At 38.0% G+C, this 20123-nt stretch overlaps 4 protein-coding genes across 7 annotated transcripts; 2 read left to right on the top strand and 2 right to left on the bottom strand.

The window, feature by feature from the left end:
* Nucleotides 1-34: 34 nt before the first annotated feature.
* ORP1D (OSBP(oxysterol binding protein)-related protein 1D) lies at nt 35-3999 on the bottom strand. Its single transcript, XM_010460460.3, has 8 exons — nt 2958-3999; nt 2509-2862; nt 2193-2277; nt 1595-2055; nt 1366-1521; nt 930-1238; nt 509-853; nt 35-395 (listed from the first exon to the last, which is right to left on the bottom strand). Exons 1-8 carry the CDS (start codon nt 3525-3527, stop codon nt 213-215), a joined length of 2463 nt encoding a protein of 820 aa, XP_010458762.1. The 5' UTR covers nt 3528-3999; the 3' UTR covers nt 35-212.
* Nucleotides 4000-11117: 7118 nt separating this feature from the next.
* LOC104739973 (actin-related protein 3) lies at nt 11118-14585 on the top strand. Of its 3 annotated transcripts, none has more exons than XM_010460462.3 (10): nt 11118-11370; nt 11472-11574; nt 11696-12155; nt 12384-12530; nt 12784-12876; nt 13021-13140; nt 13582-13692; nt 13772-13897; nt 13975-14073; nt 14275-14585. In XM_010460462.3, exons 2-10 carry the CDS (start codon nt 11528-11530, stop codon nt 14353-14355), a joined length of 1284 nt encoding a protein of 427 aa, XP_010458764.1. In that variant the 5' UTR covers nt 11118-11370; nt 11472-11527; the 3' UTR covers nt 14356-14585. The 3 variants fall into 3 exon arrangements, with proteins under 3 accessions (XP_010458764.1, XP_087339772.1, XP_010458763.1); XM_087483646.1 differs by having other exon boundaries at nt 11174-11370; nt 12397-12530; XM_010460461.3 differs by lacking the exon at nt 11118-11370 and having other exon boundaries at nt 11386-11574.
* A 49-nt stretch (nt 14586-14634) lies between these two features.
* LOC104739975 (uncharacterized) lies at nt 14635-17840 on the top strand. Of its 2 annotated transcripts, none has more exons than XM_087483645.1 (2): nt 14635-15010; nt 15633-17840. In XM_087483645.1, exon 2 carries the CDS (start codon nt 15648-15650, stop codon nt 17394-17396), a length of 1749 nt encoding a protein of 582 aa, XP_087339771.1. In that variant the 5' UTR covers nt 14635-15010; nt 15633-15647; the 3' UTR covers nt 17397-17840. The 2 variants fall into 2 exon arrangements, with proteins under 2 accessions (XP_087339771.1, XP_087339770.1); XM_087483644.1 differs by having other exon boundaries at nt 14735-15020.
* Nucleotides 17672-19907, bottom strand: LOC104739976 (RING/U-box superfamily protein). Its single transcript, XM_010460466.3, has 5 exons — nt 19528-19907; nt 18957-19119; nt 18769-18835; nt 18176-18413; nt 17672-18084 (listed from the first exon to the last, which is right to left on the bottom strand). The coding sequence occupies exons 1-5, from the start codon at nt 19635-19637 to the stop codon at nt 17868-17870; spliced, it is 795 nt and encodes a 264-aa protein (XP_010458768.1). The 5' UTR covers nt 19638-19907; the 3' UTR covers nt 17672-17867.
* Nucleotides 19908-20123: the final 216 nt, after the last annotated feature.

Here is a 20123-nt window from a genome sequence, read left to right on the forward strand (position 1 = left end):
CAAATTATCCGTTTTCCAAACATGAAAATCGGAATTCTGAAGGAAAAATTCATTCATTTCCAATAAAAAGTCTCTTTCACATCTACAGACACACACCAACAAAGGTTCCGGCCAAATTTTCACAGAAGCACAATGAGGGAATGGTGAAGATCTTTCATATGTATTAAATTATCAAAACAAAAATAAAATAAAAGACATGGGAGGAATGATGATTAAAGAAAGGTAGATGAAGATGACAGCGTGTTGCGCTGTTGCTGCTTCTTGAAAATGTCAGTGATTCTATCCCATTCTTTCTTCTCTCTTGCTTCCCAGTAACCTCCTAGATACCGATAATTCCCTTCTTCATCCTTTTCAAACCATCTTGGCTTCCATCCTTTCTCCTGCAGCCTCCTTGCCTGCAACACACAAACGGTACACTCTTCTACATTCAGTCCTATGCTACTTACCATGCTCATGCACAATTATGTAATGTATTCAAGATTAACAAATTTTCCTATAAATTTTGTACCTGTCTCTGTAACTGTTCAAGTCTCAGTTTCTCGGCATTTGCTGACTCATATTCACCGTTTTCTAAGTGTCTTTGGTCTGGTCTCAGTCTTGAATCTGTTGGAGGCAACTTGTCTATCATCCCAGGAGTTATCTCATTGAGAGAGATTGCAAAAGGGGAGAGATTGTATCTTGTTTTTGTTGGAGATTTGTCTCTTTCCCACAGTAACACTGCTTCTGTCATTGGGTCATATCCCTTTGGTTTTGTTGTCGGATCTCCCAATACATAGTACATTGCTTCATCCCATTTGCCTATCAGTATAGCTACTTTCTCCCCAGTTCTGTTGTCTTGCACAAACCCATGAACCTGCATTACTAAATTCCATTAAAGGCCGGTTTCATACGGCAGAAAGAGAAAATAAAAAACCATTCTATTCTACTACCTGACGAGGGTTTCGATCTATGACTGACTGCTCCTTGAACTTCAACCGGCAGGAATAATTGCCACCGCCTTTGATCCGCATGGTTCCATAATGATCGCAGTAAAGTTTACCAAGGATGATGTTGTATATGGAAGTCGTAACCTTGCTCCATTGATATATCTCACCATCATCAAATCTTAATGTCAAGACACCCACTGGGTCAAGCTGGATTGACCGCCCCCAAAATTTTCCTTTGATATTTGAGTCTCCCCAGAAATTCCAACCTTGTCCCTCACAATGGCAAGCGACAATCATAGGATGATGACTCACCTGAACAAGAGAATTATATATGTTCAATAGATTAGAAAGATAATCTAATGTAACGTTATTTTTACATTTCATGCATGATATCCCAATACAACTCTTGTAGTAAAAAGAGGCAAATGCGTTGACTTGCCTTCTCAGAGAAGAAACGAAGTCCTTTATCTGGATAATCAGCTTCATAGGTCTCACCAAGTAGAGGATTAAAAGGTTTGCATTGCCTGCCTTCCGTGGATGCATAGCCAGATACAGCAAACGCTGCAATGTTTAGAAGCCTCATCAACTCATTACCCTGAAATAAGTAAAGACTGTTAGCCCCGCAATATAGTGTTATGTGCATTTTGAAATAGGCTAATTGACCTGACCTGCTTCCCCCACTCAAGTGCTCTGTCTATCAAGTATGAGTACTCCAAATCCTCGAAGCACTTTTGCAGAGAAGAGAGTGGTTCATTAAAATATACGGGTAGACAAACTCCAGACAAGTCTTTGCCAATGTTCTCTTTGATGATTGACCATAATCCAACTGGCTTTTCCTTCTCTTTTGGCTCCGGTAAGTTATCCCTTCTTCTGACATATGGATACTGAGGAATCCTAACTGGAACTTGCAAGCGATCAGAAAAGAAGGGGTCTTTATCGTAGATAGATCCATTTCCTTCAGCTTCTCTGCTACGATAAGAAGCACTTCTCAGTGCGTCGGCTGATAGGATATCATTTGTATCAAAGAAAGGTACATCATCTTCATCAGATTCAACATCTGCTCCATCCTGACTTTCATTGTCTGCCTCAGAATCACTAGCAGATACCTCTGACATGACTGAATAGAAATCTGTTGGACAACAATTATGTTAGAACTTAAAATCTGTCTCAACTGAGTCAAGGAAGAACTTAACATCACTGAGAATTCTGATCGTTCAATATATAAATTAAAACATTCAGTTGCACAAATGATATAATGTAACTAACCACTATATCGTCTTCCCTGTCCACAGCAAGAGTCATGCTCTTTTGTTTCATCAACAACCGTAGTTTCTAGCTCTATTTTCTCAGTCTGCAAAATGATTATAAAAAAAAAACGAAATCAATTATTTTACCTGAAGCTGAAAATCTATATACCAAGTGAAGCAGACGACAAACAAGAGGCTGGTAGTGTAATATGATCACAATGTGAAATTGCAGTGATATGATTAAATTAAACCAGACTCTCATCCAAAGAATTGTACAAGTTCGAGATAAATAGGTCCATGTAAAAATGTGTGCATAGGGAAGAACGAAAACATACCTCTAACTGTCTGAGTGTATCCAGTAGTATAATGTGTTTATGTGAGAGAACCTTCAACCGGTTCTGCAACACAGAAACTTCTGAAAGCATAATGGCTTCACAATCTTTTACTATTGCCTCACCAATACCTTCCTGCAGTAACTTTTCACGCAACTTCTCGGTAGAAACAACCGCATCTTCCGAAGGTAGGATGTCACCACTGGGAACTCTAGGAAAAAGATCCTTGGCAACCTGTAAAGCTTCTACCCAAGCTGCTCTATTATCTCTCGATACACATCGTAAATGAAGAGTCTTAGTACCAGTAAATATAGCAAGCCTTTTATCATCAGACTTGCTTGCACGAATTGAAGAAACCTACAAAAAAAAAAGCACTACAAAACTCAACTGCCAGTTTAAGATAATGCAGAGTAATAAAAACTGAAGAAAGGTATGGTGGGGTTATATAAGACCTTCAAATGTACTTCTCCAAATGGTTTACAAGGCCTTGAAGCAGCAGCAGAAGAAGAAGATCCAAGCTTGTTGCTACTGCCACTGCCACAGCTAGCTTTCCTAATGTACCTAACAGATTCCTCACCGATCACCCTAACACCTTTCTCTCTAGAAGGATTCATGACAATCTTATCAGGTCCATGGATCTTATAATAAGACAAAACACCATCCTCTAACTCAAACCATCTAGCTCTCCACCCTTTCCCATAGTTAACCCACTTATACATAATCCCAGCGACTCCAGCTCCAACACCGACGCCATTCCCAAAAAAGAAACCTCCTTTAGAAGTAGAAGAAGAAGCATCTTTGGCCTCGTCGTCTGCTGTTTCAGAAGAGAGTCTCTCAAGCTGATCTTGGCTGATCCAAGAAGCCTGAGTCGAAAACGACGGCTTAGAAGCATGGTTTGTACCCGATTTCGTCGATTCAAACCCTAACTGAGACGACTGATGATGATTCGCGGATGATTTGGCAACCACAGGGTTAGTCCGGTCATCAATCGAAACCGGAGCAATGCAGCAAAGAGGATTCATAGTCTCACAATAATCAAATCAAAAACAACATTGATCTCAACCAAAAAAAAAAAAACAAAAAAATCAGAGATCGAGCTCTACAGTTGAAGAATCGAGATCCGGTGATGCGGATCGATGAATCAATCTAAAGAGTTTCCAACGAGAAAAGAGAGAGAGAGAGAGCAATGAAGAAGGTGAAGACGACGAAGAGAGAGAGAGGTATAACGGAGGTTGTCAGAGAGGGAGGGGGGAGGGGGCTCACAGATCCAATTTAAGGCTGTGGTCAGTAAATATTTTTGTGTTTGTGCAGAGTGTTTTGCAGAGAGTGCAAAGTAGAAGAGAGAAGAGGGAGCATCTCTCTGACTCGTTTAAAAATCATATGAAATTAAAAAAAAAATTAAAATTATTATTAAATTACTATTAATGCTCTGAGTCAACATAATTGGTGTTGTTATCTTTGGACCAATCCTAGTTAAGAGGATAGATTATCTATGCATCAAAAAATTACTATTTGAAACAGCAACAAAATAATAAATTACCAAATGGTACTGTGTTTTTTTCTTTTCTTTTAATATGTTGGTTGGTCTCAGTTACCAAAATATTCGTACTAATGAATGAATATTCAGTGATGTATTTTATAGGAGATGAAAATTGGACAAAAGGAAAAAAAAAGTATTATTTAAGTGTTGTGAAAAATATCTGATATAATTTTTTTTAGATGAATATAGAGAACTGTATCTCTCTCTGTATGCGGGGTTTATCTTAAGTACAATAAAAATAATTCTGATTTTTCTACAGGCATTTAATTGATTTAGAAAGGTTGCTAACGATTCTATAATGTATGGATAAAAAAAATCATATAGAGATCATTAATGAGTTTTTTTTTTAATTGATTGAAATTATTTTATAGAAGAGTTTTTTTCATACCATATAAATCTTTTTGATTTTTCATACCGTAATAAAAGTGGTTTCCAAATTTAGGAAATTTAGATTTTGAGTGTGTTTTATTAATTTTTAACGAAATCCACAAAATCTATTTTCATTAACTTTTTTTGGAGTGTGTATGAGTGTAACCACAATGTAAGTGACAAATGCAGAGCGTACTTAAGTGATTTGGATGTGTGCGCAGTTTGTTGTGGGGGGATAGAAACAATCATTCATGTACTTCGAAACTGTCCAACAATGGTGGGACTTTGGGCACGTATTATCCCGCCTAGCAAACAACGGGGTTTTTTCACTACCTCTTTGTTTGAATGGGTGGCGGAGAATCTGAAACATGGAATTGCGACCAAGGAAGGGGATTGGTCCACGCCCTTTGCCATTGTCGTATGGTGGAGCTGGAAATGACGGTGTTGTGATGTGTTTGGGGATAATATGACGTGTCGAGATCAGGTTCAATTCATTAAGGACCTTGATGTGGAAGTTACTTTGGCAAACTCACGTAATTTTGCTTCGAGGATGCAAGGACGGGGCTTTGAGCTACAAGTTGGTTGGGTGGTTCCAGAGCAAGGTTGGTATAAATTGAATACAGATGGAGCCTCTAAGGGTAATTCGGGCTATGCAGTTGCAGGCGGTGTGTTACGGAATGCTGCGGGCGGGTTCGCAGTTAGCATCGGGTGCTGTACAGCGCAGTTGGCAGAACTATGAGGGGTATACTATGGCTTGTACACGGCCTGGGAAAAGCGCGTCACGTGTTTGGAGGTGGAGGTGGACTCGGAAGTGGTGGTCAAATTTTTATCGACAGGAATAGATGAGTCTCATCCTCTGTCGTTCCTGGTACGTATGTGCCATAGCTTTCTCACAAGGGACTGGATAGTCCGTTTTCATCATGTGTATAGGAAGACTAACCGTTTGGCTGACGGGTTAGCCAACTATGCGCTTACTTTATCGCTTGGTTTTCATGATTTTCCTTTAGTTCTACAGTTTGTTGCTACTTTGTTGAATGAGGATGTTGATGGTCATACATGGCCGAGACTAATCAGGGTGTAATTTGTACTTGTTAAGTTTTAATGGCGATAACCACTCAAGAACTCAACACAAATTAGCTCAACCAACTCACAATCTCAGAATCAAAGAAAAGTCTAAACAGAAATAAGAATGCAAGGACACAAGGAATTGTTTACCCAGTTCGATTCACCGATGTGATGAATCTACGTCTGGAGCTGGATTCAACCCAGCAATTCACTATAATGATTCAAGTGTTTCTCTCAAGCTCAAGAACAGAACTTCTGAGAGATTACAAGATAGAGATAAATCGAGATACGATAGGAGAGAGTAAGAAGGTGTATATATATCAACACAAAAAGATAAGTCCTAATCTTTCTGCAATTCTGATTTCTTCGACACTAAAACCTTTTCTTTCTTGGACTTCCAAAACCGATGCCAAAGAATAACGAACCATCATTTAACCAGCTAACCAAGTCGACATCAAGCTAACCGGTTAAATTGGATCACACCATAACATTCTCCACCTTGATACAATTCTTCTCCTTCATAGTGAACTGCCATACTTGGGTTTAACCTCCATCATTGTAAGCTTTAACACTTACTCCCATTTGATCAGCTTCAGAACATCCAAAGCTGAATTAACTTGTTAATGGGGATACCTTTTGTTAGCATATCCGCAGGATTCACTAAAGTGTGAATCTTGGACACTTCTATTTCACCTTTCTCAATAACGTCACTGAGAAAAGATCTCTTGATTGCCATATGCTTGGTCCTCTCGTGATAAATACTGTTCTTGGACAAGCAAATTGCAGACTGAGAATCACACCAAACTTGTGCCTTTTCCTGCTTCAAACCAAGATCCTCCAACAGATTTTTGATCCATATAGCTTCTTCCTTCACTGCTTCAGTCAAAGCCATATACTCTGCTTCAGTAGATGATTATGCCACAATTTGTTGTAAACTCGATTTCCAACTCACTATATTCCCACCTACCGTGAAAACATATCCACTAGTTGATCGTTTTCTATCCAAATCCCCTCCATGATCTGAATCGCAGTATCCAATCACACTAAAATTCTTCTCTTTAGTGTATACCAAACTTAAATCTTGAGAACCCTTAATGTATATCAATAGCCATTTAACAGCTTCCCAATGCACCGCTCCAGGCATAGGCAAGATCAGGTCGTGTACTAATCATTGAGTACATTACACTCCCAACAACACTCGAGTATGGGGTCTTCTCTATGCCAATACACTCTGTATCATTCCGAACTGCAGACAACTTGAAGTGTGTTCCAATAGGAGTATCTGCAGCCCTGCAATCACTCATATTGAACCTTTTCAAAACCTTCTTCAAATATCCCGACTGAGACAAACACAAAACTCCTTGATCTCTGTCTCTTGTGATTTCTATTCCAAGAATCTTACTAGCAGCTCCCATGTTTTTCATCTCAAACTCTTCACTAAGTCTTTGTTTTAATTTGTTAATCTCTGACATGTTCTTTGCTGCAATCAACATATCATCCACATATAATATAAGATAAACGAAAACATTTTCATTGATCATCTTCACATATACGCATTGATCATATTCACTCCTTATAAACTTCTCTTCCGTCATAAACCTGTCAAATCTTTTGTTCCATTGACGTGGAGCCTGCTTTAAGCCATAGAAAGATTTCTTAAGTAGACAAACCTTGTCTTTTCCATCAGTTGATTCAAAACCCTGTGGTTGCTCCATGTACAACTCTTCCTCCAAATATTCATGTAAGAAAGCTGTTTTAACATCCATTTGTTCTAACTCCAGATCTTGATAACCACCACTGACATTAGTATCCTGATTGAAACATGCTTCACCACAGGAGCAAAGATCTCTTGGTAGTCTATTCCTTCTCTTTGTGGGAATCCTCTTGCAACAAGTCTAGCTTTGTGTCTTTTGGATTCAACACCAGGTATTCCAGGCTTCAGCTTGTATATCCACCTACACCCTATTACCTTCTTGTCTGTGGATCTATCTACTAAAATCCAGGTTCCATTCTTGAGTAATGAATTCATCTCTTCTCCCATAGCACCATTCCACATAATCCAGTCTTTATCCTTTTGAGCATCATGGAGACACTGAGGTTCTTCTTCAGCATTCAAAACCTCATATGCCATCAATGCAAAAGCAAATTGAGTATAATCCTTCAGTTTGACCGGAGCCACTATCTGCCTGCGAGGTCTGTCTCTCGCTAATTGATAGTTTGTCAACCCACTTCTTTCTGGTGACTGATCTTTCTCAGTTTCTTCACCACATTATTCATCAGATTCTTCTCTTACAACTTCAGGTTCAGAGATAACTCCACCTTGCTTAGAACTTCCTTGTTCTTGGATCAATTCTGTAACAACATCAGAATTTGTAGTTGAAGCTTTTGTAACTTCTTGAGCTTTGTCATCTGATTTTCCCTTGAAATCTTTGAACACTATTTCCTCTTGAAACACCATGTTCCTACTAATCACACACTTTTCTTCATCCAACAGCCAAATCTTGTAACCCTTGGTGCATGTAGGATAACCTAAGAAAACGCCTTTTAAAGCTCTTGGCTTCAGTTTTCCTTGATCATGATGAACGTATGCTATCGATCCAAATTTTCTTAAGTGTTTGTAACCCGGTTTTCTGTTCAACCATAGTTCTTCTGGGATATTGTGATCAATAGCCGAGGATGGAGATCTATTGATGATATACACAGTTGTAGCCGCTGCTTCAGCCCAGAAAATTTCATCTAGACCAGACTCATTCAACAAGCATCTAACCTTCTCCATAATGGTCATATTCATCCTTTCTGCTACACCATTTTGTTGTGGTGTATAAGTACATGTCCTATACCTTTCTATCCCGTGAGTTTTGCAATAAGAATCAAACCTTGTATTACAAAACTCTAAACCATTATCTGTCCTCAAACACTTAACTTTCTTATCAACCTAATTCTCTACTAGCTCTTTCCATTCACAAAACTTCCCGAAAGTTTCATCCTTAGTCCTAAGAAAATATATTCATACTTTCCTAGTCTTGTCATCTATGATAGAAAGGAAATATTGTTTACTAGACGTAGATGGAGACACGTTTGATGATCCCCATAAATCCGCATGAACATAGCTCAATGCTTCGGTTGTTCCATGCCTTGCCACATTGAAACTCAGCCTTATTATTCAGTAAACCCTTTCCAGCTAGCACCTTCATATTGTTAATGCTCATGTGTCCCAAACGGCTATGCCACAAAGCTGTTATCTGCTTTGTCTCTACTATATTGTAATTCTCAGACATAACTATTTCACCATCAAGAATGTATAATCCATTCACCAGATTTCCACACAATGCAGTAGTATTATCCTTGAAATACCTAACCTTGCCAGCTCCACCTTCATGTTGATATCCCAACTTATCTAAAGTTCCTGTGTAGATGAGATTCCTTCTCAGATTGGGCACATACTTGAAATTATTTAGAACTTTAATCGATCCTCCATGAGTGTTAACTCTAATGGAACCTTGCCCCTGTGATTCCACTGAATGATCATCACCAAGAAGGATTGTTGTTGATTCTCCTTCTTGAAAACTGCAGAACCAGTCCCTTATGGTCGTCATGTGAGACGTGCACTCAGAATCAAGCACCCACATATCTTTAACCATCTGATCATTGACACTTAATGCTTCAGAAAACACTAGTTTCTCTGTGATGACACCAGCTTCACCCTGATTTTCACTCTCTATCTTCTTCTTTCTAGCAAAACAGTCCTTTTTCAAGTGACCTTCCTTCTTGCAGAACCAGCAGGTAAGTCTTGTTTTAGAATTAGACCTGCTTCTTCCCCTGCCTTGTCCGCCTTGCTGATTATTCCTGATAATTGGTCTTCCTCTTTCATTTCCATACTTTAAGGTATGTTTCAGCTGAGTATAGCTACCAGGTAGACCATTCAAGAACATAATTGACTGTACTTCCTCTGCTACAGAAATCTCCAGACTACCTAGCTCAGCAACAATCTTCAAGAAATCATTCACATTCTCATTAATGGTCTTAGATTCACTCATCCTGAATGAATAAAACTTAAGTTGCACATAGATCCGATTTGGTAAGGACGTCTCCATGTACAACTTGTTCAAGGTCTCCCACATCTCTGCAACACTGGTACAATGATTAATTTTCCTCAGAACAGCATCACCAACATGAGCAATTATAAGATTCATAGCCTGTTCTGACTTCATAACTTTGTCAGGATCAGAAACTTCCTTTGTTAGAGAAGATTTTGTACCTTCTTCACCTTCTACAACTTTCGTTCCTTCACTTTTAGTAAGTGAAACCGTCTTCGTCAGAGAGAAGTCTTTTGTGATTCCTTTTAGCCCAGCTAAACCCAGATGAGCTTGCATCCTAATCTTCCATAACGAGAAATCTGAATTCTCGTTAAAGACTTGGAACGAGGCCTTCGTATTCGAGTTCGTGTTCGCGTCGCTCGCCATCACCAATAGAACCTTTGCTTTGATACCAATCTGTTAAGTTTTAATGGTGATAACCACTCAAGAACTCAACACAAATTAGCTCAACCAACTCACAATCTCAGAATCAAAGAAAAGTCTAAACAGAAATAAGAATGCAAGGACACAAGGAATTGTTTACCCAGTTCGATTCACCGATGTGATGAATCTACGTCTGGAGCTGGATTCAACCCAACAATTCACTATAATGATTCAAGTGTTTCTCTCAAGCTCAAGAACATAACTTCTGAGAGATTAGAAGATAGAGATAAATCGAGATACGATAGGAGAGAGTAAGAAGGTGTATATATATCAACACAAAAAGATAAGTCCTAATCTTTCTGCAATTCCGATTTCTTCGACACTAAAACTTTTTCTTTCTTGGACTTCCAAAACCGATGCCAAAGAATAACGAACCATCATTTAACCAGCTAATTAAGTCGACATCAAGCTAACCGGTTAAATTGGATCACTCTATAACAGTACTTTTCCTTTCTAATAAAGTTGGGGACTTTGCCCCCCTCATTCACCAAAAAAAAATGTAAGCCTATACCTAACTAATCAGAGTTTCCGGATGTTGGAGTGTAACCACATGTGTTTTCTGATGACGAGGAACCATTTTTTTTAAGATCTTGAAGTGAGATTAACAACAACACTTTTTTTTTTTTTTGGCAAACAACAACAACACTTTCAATCTCAAGTTCTCATGGGTTTTGCCGGTCGTTCAAACGTCGTTATCACTTGAGATCTAAGTTTGTTTTCGTCTTTTCTTTGACTACACATCCCTATAAACCAATAGGATTAATGGCACTTTTATTTTATATCGATAACATATGTGTATTAGTATTACCATTACCTCTCATATTTTTCAAGTTCCCAATGAATTCACCTATGAGTAAACCAACCAAAATTTGTAATGAAACAAAATTAGTCCAGATTTACTTTCATCTATGTTTATAACTTATTTGGATCCAAACTACATATATATAGTTCGCTTACATATATACATGTATCAATTTCAATTTCTAGCGTAATTTGTCACCAGCATGGTTAAATTTTATTGAAACTTGTTTGGTTTTTGGATCAAATTTGGTTATTTAGTCGGTTTGGTTCAGTTAAACCAAAAAAATTTAAACAGTGGACCATTTTTGTTTTTATCTATCTGAAAAAAAATCTCAAGACGATTATAATAATTGAAGTACAAATCGACGACGGCGACTTTTTCAATGATCCTGAGGTTCCCCTGAATTTCACAAAGATTCTCTCTTATTTTCCGGGAAAAAAATCAAATTTTTTATTCTTCTCTCCCCCATACTTACATTGCCCTGCCTACGAGAGTGACAATATTACGTGTTAAGCTTGTCGGAAACTCAACTTCCGTTGACGGAAGGAGCCAGAAGCAAGCAAGCTTAGGTTCGATCGGGAAAATAAAAAATCCTAGGGTTTATATTGTTTTTTTTTAAGGGTAGCGATCCCTAATCGATCTTTAATTGGATCCCTGGTCACACACACAGATCCTTCACCGTCTAGTGATAGCTGGTTTAGAGATCGACGGCGTCCTTTCTATCTAATGGATCCGACTTCTCGACCTGCTGTTGTCATCGATAATGGAACTGGGTACGTGTGATTGGTGGTTTTATGCGCTTAACGTGTTTGATGAAATGCTGCATCCAGATCTTCTTCTCTTTCCTAGATTCATTTGTCTGTGTGTGTGTGTGTGTGTGTGTGTATGTTGCAGGTATACTAAAATGGGATTTGCTGGTAATGTAGAGCCATGTTTCATTCTACCAACAGTAGTTGCAGTTAACGAGTCTTTTTTGAATCAATCAAAGAGTTCTTCAAAGGCAACTTGGCAAACACAGCACAACGCTGGTGTTGCTGCGGATCTTGATTTCTATATCGGAGATGAAGCCCTTGCGAAATCGCGGTCTAGTAGTACTCATAACCTTCATTATCCTATTGAGCATGGTCAAGTTGAGGATTGGGATGCTATGGAAAGATATTGGCAGCAGTGTATTTTCAATTATTTGAGATGTGATCCAGAGGATCATTATTTTCTTCTTACTGAGAGTCCTCTTACTCCTCCTGAAAGTAGAGAATACACTGGAGAGATTTTGTTTGAGACTTTTAATGTTCCTGGACTTTACATTGCTGTTAATTCAGTTCTTGCTCTTGCTGCTGGGTACACTACATCAAAGGTATGTCGCACCTTTCTTTTTCTCCCTGAATTTAAGTTGTTTGCTGTGATAAGATGATATGTATTATACTCTATATCGGTTGAGTTACAAAAGTCTGTTGGTGTAACTCCTCTAATATTTAGGCAATTTCTTAGCTTTACGGGATTAAGCAAATATCAAACATGTTCTCTTGTATTTTATTCTCTCTTGTTATGCTCGCCTCTTAATTTGACTTACAGTTCTTCTTAGTGTGAGATGACAGGGGTTGTAGTAGATGTTGGTGATGGGGCAACTCATGTTGTACCTGTTGCAGAAGGTTATGTTATCGGAAGCTGTATCAAGTCAATTCCAATTGCTGGCAAAGATGTCACCCTATTTATTCAGCAACTCATGCGGGTATGCACTCATATCTTAATATAGTCTTGGTCTTCTTTTGTAGCTGATTTTCAATCTTTCTCTGTAATTTTGAAGTACTCAAAGGTACATAAGTGGTTATATGAGTACAAAACAAGTTATGTGATGTATGATAGCTCGTCATCTTTCTTTTTTTTGTGTTAGATGTTGTGGTCATATACTTGGAGAGGCTGTTTATTGGTTTTAAGTAAATGTTTAACGTTCATGGAACTTCGCATTTTAATGTTTACTGTAGGAAAGAGGTGAGAATATACCGCCAGAAGATTCATTCAATGTAGCCCGTAAAGTGAAGGAAATGTACTGCTACACTTGCTCAGACATTGTAAAGGTAATGCTTAGTGGTGTATGTTTAAGTCAGATTTTATATACTCTTTTTAATAATTAATTACTGGCCTGTATGCTGAAAAATTGTTTGACACTGAATTCAGGCAGGAAAAATGATAAAGATCTCTGAACATTCATTTGGTTGCAGGAGTTTAATAAACATGACAAAGAACCAGCAAAGTATATCAAACAATGGAAAGGTGTTAAGCCAAAGACTGGTGCACCATACACTTGTGATGTGGGATATGAACGATTCCTTGGACCCGAGGTTTGTTACCATTTCTCTGTTATAAAACATTGTAAGTTGATAACATGGCCAGAATCAGCGTCCGAAATCCGTTATTGGTGCACTAGAATTTAAGAAATTCTCAGTAAGATGAGTTTGTTGTATGTCAGTGAGCTGTGCATAATTTGTTATATATCAGATATTTTCAGCACTTTGTTCTGATTATTGAACTGTGCTGATATAAGTTATGTTCTCTCAGAAACTAAAATTAGGTAATTACTCTGTCAGATTATGCTAAAAGGAAGTTGACTAGAACTGAATCTTATCTAGTTAGTGTTCAGCCTTCTCCACTGGACCGATTGGAAGCTGATGTCCTCTGTATGAACGAACCATGAAAGAAATTGGAATCAGTGGAACATAATTTCTGTTACGCTTTTGCTATGCTATACTACTCATGAGTAATGTTGTGATATTGTGTTACAGGTATTCTTTAATCCAGAGATATACAGCAATGACTTCACAACTGCGTTACCAGCTGTTATAGACAAATGTATTCAGTCTGCACCAATTGACACACGAAGAGCTCTATATAAGGTCTGAAACACAAGACTGGTCAGAGTTTTAAGATAATTTCCAATCTGCAGTACTGATGAATTTGTGAAATCATTTTCAGAATATAGTGTTGTCCGGAGGCTCAACCATGTTCAAAGATTTCGGAAGAAGGTTACAAAGGGATCTTAAGAAGATTGTTGATGCTCGTGTTCTTGCCAACAATGCTCGTACTGGTGGTGAACTTACGGTAAAGTTTCTTTTGTAAGATGTTCCGGAAAATAGATTTCACTGATATTAAAACCAGTTTACATTTTATAACCGCAGTCTCAACCCGTGGAGGTTAATGTGGTGAGCCATCCTGTCCAGAGGTTTGCAGTTTGGTTTGGAGGTTCAGTGCTTTCATCAACTCCAGAGTTCTTCGCGGTATGTAAACAGCTTCTTCCGATTTAAAATTCCAGAAACGAGCTGTTTTGTTGCCGTTATTGTTGAATTGAAATTGGTTAAAAGAGTAGAAACCACAGGTTTAGAGACCCGCTAGATTCAAGAAAAAGGAAAAAAACTCAGGGCATGAACGATTTGAAACATTCTGTTTTACTTTGTTTTGTTTGGGTGTTGTTGTTGCAGAGTTGCAGAACGAAAGAGGAGTATGAGGAATATGGAGCAAGCATATGCCGTACAAATCCGGTGTTCAAGGGAATGTATTGAAAGCAGCAGATCCTTTGTGAATGTTTTTGGTTGTCTGAAATATTCCATCTTTTCAGTTACTTTAGGATTCATGTGTTCGTACGTACACACAGTGTAAGCTAGAAGTCAATATTTTTCAGACAAATAAAAGAAGAAAGTATTTGGAAGTCGGTTCTGTTTTTTCTTTGTTCTGTTAATGTGAACAAATTTTGTTGACAACAAAAAAAAAGATAATTAAGATTTTTATCCTTTTTATTGTGTGTATTATTTGACAAACAAATCATTTTTCATATGGAAAATATCCAAAATTAAACATTAAAATCACTTTTTTTTTTTGAAATTAACACTCAAAGAAAATCTATTTTAGTTTTTAAATACTAGTACTACTTTTTAACATATTACATCATTACACATTTATTAACCAACCTATAAAAAAAAACACATGTAAAATTAAAAGTTTGTTACGACATACTGTTGACAATTCACGGTGAAGGTTTTCTTCTTCTCATTTGTTTCATCTTCTTCTTCTTCTTCTATCGGATAAGAAAGACAGAACACGAAGGGCGACTCTTCCTCCTCCGATCTCTTTCGTTTAAGCTCTGTTTCTTGACGGTAATACAATTCCGGAGCTCTTCGCAATCTCAACTTCCGTAGACGAAGCAACAAGGAGTCCAAAGTAAGCAAGCGTAGGTTCTTTTTTTCTTCTTCTTTACCTTTCGATCCTCGATTTCACGAGGGCAATTCGATTTCGAGGCTTTCTATGGCTTAATCCATGTTCTTACTATCTCGTTGAACTGTAACTCTCTTCGTAGATCTGTTTATCTCCTTTTTCGATTTTTGTAAGAACCCTAATTGTTATTTTTAGATTTATAAATTTTCCGAAAGGGTTAAAATTTGTGTATCCCCTTCATTGTAAGTCACTCTATGTATGTAACACTTGATCTCTTCTATATATGAAATCTTGTAACATCCAAATTGAGCTAGATCCCAAATTTCAGATCTGTAAGCTAAAGTTTCTGTTTTTTTTTTTTGTTTCTTTTAATTCGGACTTAGACGTAATTGTACACAGACACAAATCTACTTTGATGTTCATCAATTGCTTTGTAAAGAGCCTCTCAGCCGAATTGAATTGGCAGAGTTGTAATTTCTGTGAAAGCATGTATTTTTTTTTATTAAGTTCTTCATGTAAACAAAGCAAGCAAGGGGGGGTGCTATTTAGTAGGATGATGTTTATTTGTAATTTATGTGGAAAGGATGTATTGTTTAAGTTTGTTAATCTTCTTGTATTTTCTGGCCAGTTTGTATTAAATCCAATGACTGAAGACAACGTTGACTATGGAGGTAACCAGAAGATACTACATCAAGGAAGCGGAACTATACCTGCTCTAGCGGATGAAGAACTTATGGGAGACGATGATGAGTACGATGATCTGTATAGCGATGTTAATGTTGGTGAGAGTTTCTACCAAGCTCATAATCCGCCTCAACCACCACCAGCTCAAGTCGGTGGTACAGGTAATGCAAGTCTTCAAGCTCAGAATACTACTAGTGTTGCTGCTGAACCGAGAATGGGGATTTTATCTGGAGGAGGTACTGTTGAAGGGAAGTATCGAAATGATGGAGGGCATAATGGAATAATCAGTGGACCAGACACAAGGTCTGATGTTTATCCACAAGCATCTTCTTTTGGAGCTAAAGGGTTGAATATTGATATGCAATCCAACAACAAAATCGTTCAACAAGGATCAACATCTATTGTGTTAAACAACCATGGATTTTCAGGTAACGCTGTGAATGTGCCTGAGCTGCCTGTGCATAACTCTTATGGTGCTGTTCCTCAAGGTGCTCAGCAGATTCCTGTTAGCCAGATGAGTGTGATTCCGAATGTAATGGTGAACAAAAGCCCTACGCAGTCATTTGTTGTGGACAATGGAAACACCATGCTTTTTGTTGGAGAGTTACACTGGTGGACGACGGATGCAGAGATTGAGAGTATTCTTTCACAGTATGGAAGAGTCAAAGAGATCAAGTTTTTCGATGAGAGAGTTAGTGGCAAATCTAAAGGGTATTGTCAGGTTGAGTTTTATGATTCAGCTGCTGCAGCCGCTTGCAAAGAAGGAATGAATGGTTATATTTTCAACGGTAAAGCATGTGTTGTTGCCTTTGCTTCTCCTGAGACACTGAAGCAGATGGGAGCTAATTTCACTGGGAGGAACCAGGGACAAAACCAAATTCAAAACAGAAGGCCTATGAATGAAGGAATGGGAAGAGGTAATAACAACAACAACAACAACAACATGAATACGCAAAATGGAGATGGTGGAAGAAATTACGGGAGAGGTGGATTTGCGCGTGGTGGCCAAGGAATGGGCAACCGTGGAGGTCCCTGGGGTGGTGCAATGAGAGGTAGAGGGGTGAACAACATGACTAGTGGTTCTAATGCTGGACCGTATGGGCCTGGACTAGCTGGTCCTGCGTTTGGTGGTATGATGCATCCACAGGGTATGATGGGAGCTGGTGGGTTTGATCCAACATTCATGGGTCGGGGTGGTGCTTATGGAGGGTATTCAGGTCTTGCTTACCCTGGGATGCCTCATTCTTATCCTGGTGTTAATGCAATGGGAATGGTTGGGATTGCTCCTCATGTCAATCCCGCCTTCTTTGGCACGGGAATGGGAACAATGGGTAGCTCAGGGATGAATGGAGTTCATGCAGCAGCTATGTGGAGCGAGGCTAATGGAGGTGGTGGTGAAGAGGGTGGTTCTGAATATGGTGGGTATGAAGATGAAACCCAAGAGAAAGAAGAAAAGCCATCACGAGATAAAGAACGGGCCACCACGGAACGTGAGTGGTCTGAGAGCAGTGGTGATAGAAGACACAAGAGCCATCGTGATGAGAAAGATAGTCACCGTGAGTATAAGCAGCAGAGAGACCGTGATTCTGATGAGTTCGATAGAGGACAATCTAGTATGAAATCTCGAAGCAGATCAAGAATGGCAGAAGATGATCATAGGTCCAGGTCAAGAGATGCAGACTATGGGAAGAGGAGACGAGGCGACTGAGAAAGAACCTCATGTTCTCTGTCTCTCTCTTGCTGCATCACCTAACGATGCCATTTTTAAGTTACTCTGCCTACTAAATCTATCTCTTTATATCATCAAATACTCTGATACAATTCTCTACACTTTCTTTACTAATAGTCAGTCTTTGGAGACGAGCATATATTTGTAAGCTATGTTCTGTTTTATTGATGGTTCTTCATTTGTTTATTGTGAATCATTGTTGCTTCAAGCTTGTCGTTTGGTTAAGAGGAAGAAGATGAAAATAGATTCGTTGATTCCCCAAAAAAGGATCTTTATTCTCTTCTGCATTCAAGCTTTCAAGCTTTTTTGTCACAATTCACAATAACAAAGCATGTAAAAGCTGAGTGCTTTTGGCATTTGCATCAAATCATCCAAAAGCCTTAACACAGTTTTACTCTATACAATACATTTAATTTCTAAAAATCTGTACAAAGTTTGTTTGTCCAGACTCTAAAGCAGATTTGAGTACTCGTAATAAACCAAGAAGAGAGCTTCAGGGTAATCCTTGGGAAGGCTATTGATGTAAAGATAGAATCTGAACAAATCTTCCCTTGAAACCGTCCTTGCATCCACCACGTCGTTATCACTAGCAAGCACCCACAAGTCCTCTGAGTTCACTCTCTTCATGCTGCCTCGACAAAACGGGCATGACTGAGACTTCAAGTTCCTGCAGATTTGAGGATCAATAGAGATTTAGTAAATGAAAGTTCCTTCAATGGGGTCAAAAAGGTATTAAAACTAAAAGTGTGTGTGTGTACCAATTGCGGTAGCATTTGATGCACATAGAATGGCAGCAATTGGGCAACACCATCTTGGTACAAGTTTCTAAACAGATGCCGCATTCTTCTTCACGCTCTAACCCGGCACTGCTGAATCGACTACTGCGAGCCTCTTTTGTTATCTTCTTGCTGAGTCTTTTAAGGTCAAACCCAATGTCCGCGGATTGCAACTCATCTAAGTTGCTGTGCAATAGCTGAAGTGATGGTAGTATCACACCTTCAAAAGACAAGGGATTATTAGGTCCAAAGGATGAAGACACAAAAGACTTATTATAGAAACAAACATTCAGTAGCAATTCCATTCTATATGCCTTCAATGTTTCAAAATTGATCTATTTTAAGTAACTGTAAATGAGAAACCTTTTAAAAGACGAGAGCTTATTAGGCCCAAGGATGACGACACAAAAAGACTAATTATATAAACAAACATTCCGCATTCTATATGAATGTCTCAAATTGATCTATTTTAAGTAACTGAAACTGAGAAACCTTTTAAAAGGAACGGCCATCTCCACCAAAAGCTTAAGTCAAAAACATGATCATAAGTGATCAATGGTTAAAGGTTTGCTTACCGTAGAACTCACTAATAGTTGCTTTCCTGCCATGCGTGGTAAGCTTAGGTTGTCCATCAGACTGGACCTATACAAGCAAAAAGATGGCAACAAAATGAAAAACTTTCAAGAGCTTATACTCAGAACATTAAAAAGCCCTAATAAAAGAAGTCAATATGAGATCAAAAAGAAGAGTTTAAAGAACCAACCTTGTAGACAAGAACATGGAAGAGGTTTAAGTAGCGAGGAATAAGACAGGAGGAAGAAAGATCAATCCACCGAAGCAAGATGAGTAATAAAGAAGCAAAGTTACTATGAACCAGTTTCATCTGAAGCCGAACATTGTTCTTCCCCATTGGAATAGCTTCTGCCCTGAAGAGATAATAATAAATAAGCTCAAAGTTTGTCATCAGACACAATTCATCGAACACAACATGTGCAATAACTAGTTTAGGCACCTTGATCCCCAAAAGAAAAGAAAAAAAAGCTTGTAAATTTGCTTAAACTAAACCAACACAACAAGTTCCCATATGTGAAAACTACAAATCTTCCAACATAGCTATTTCAAAAAAAGTCATCGAAGTTTCCTAAAATAAACCCAATTTTGATATAGAAGAGAAGAGATTATACAACACACAAAATTCTGAGCTTAGGGTTTTTTCAAAAGATTTCACCTAACTTTACTCTTACAGCTCTCTCAACTAATCAAACAAATAAAAACAGAAAAAAAAAAAAAAAAGTCTTAAACTTTAGGAGAAACCCAGAAAAAGAGAGACTTACAAAGTATTAGCGTGTTGAACATCAGCTTCCAAAATCTTCAAAGATTCGTAGTACGAAGAAGAAGAAGAAGATGACGACGATGATGAAGCTATTGCCAACTGATTATACATATCTCTCTCTATATCTTTGAAATTACAACAAAAGAGGAATCGATTGAATTCTAATATGAAAATATAAAGGAGAGAAGAAGGAAGAAGAAGATGCTAAAAGTGAGGAGGGATTGGTCTGATTGATCGGAAAAAGGCAAGAACCTAAAAGACAAAGACAGAAGCTTTAATAATAAAAGAGAAACACCGTAAGGAAAAATAAAAAAGAACACAAGTCTCACTTCTTCTTCTTTCTTTCTTTTTGTTTTGTTTGCCTTTTTGATTCTTTGTTTCACGGTTGCTGCTTTATTTATTTATTTATATATTAATCATATGAGTTTTGAAGAAGGAATCATTCGTATTCTTTCTTAATTACATAACTAATTTATGTACTTTATTAAAATTAAAAACTTTGAGTTGAGATGTTTTTTTTTGTATGTGAATGAATTAAAAAAAATAAATAGTCGCTTTCATTAAATTTGTAAAACAGCTTTAGGAATAAATACCTTA

Source organism: Camelina sativa, chromosome 14, assembly GCF_030686135.1.
Source record: "Camelina sativa cultivar CO46 ecotype springtype chromosome 14, ASM3068613v1".
In the NCBI taxonomy this organism is placed as follows: Eukaryota; Viridiplantae; Streptophyta; class Magnoliopsida; order Brassicales; family Brassicaceae; genus Camelina; species Camelina sativa.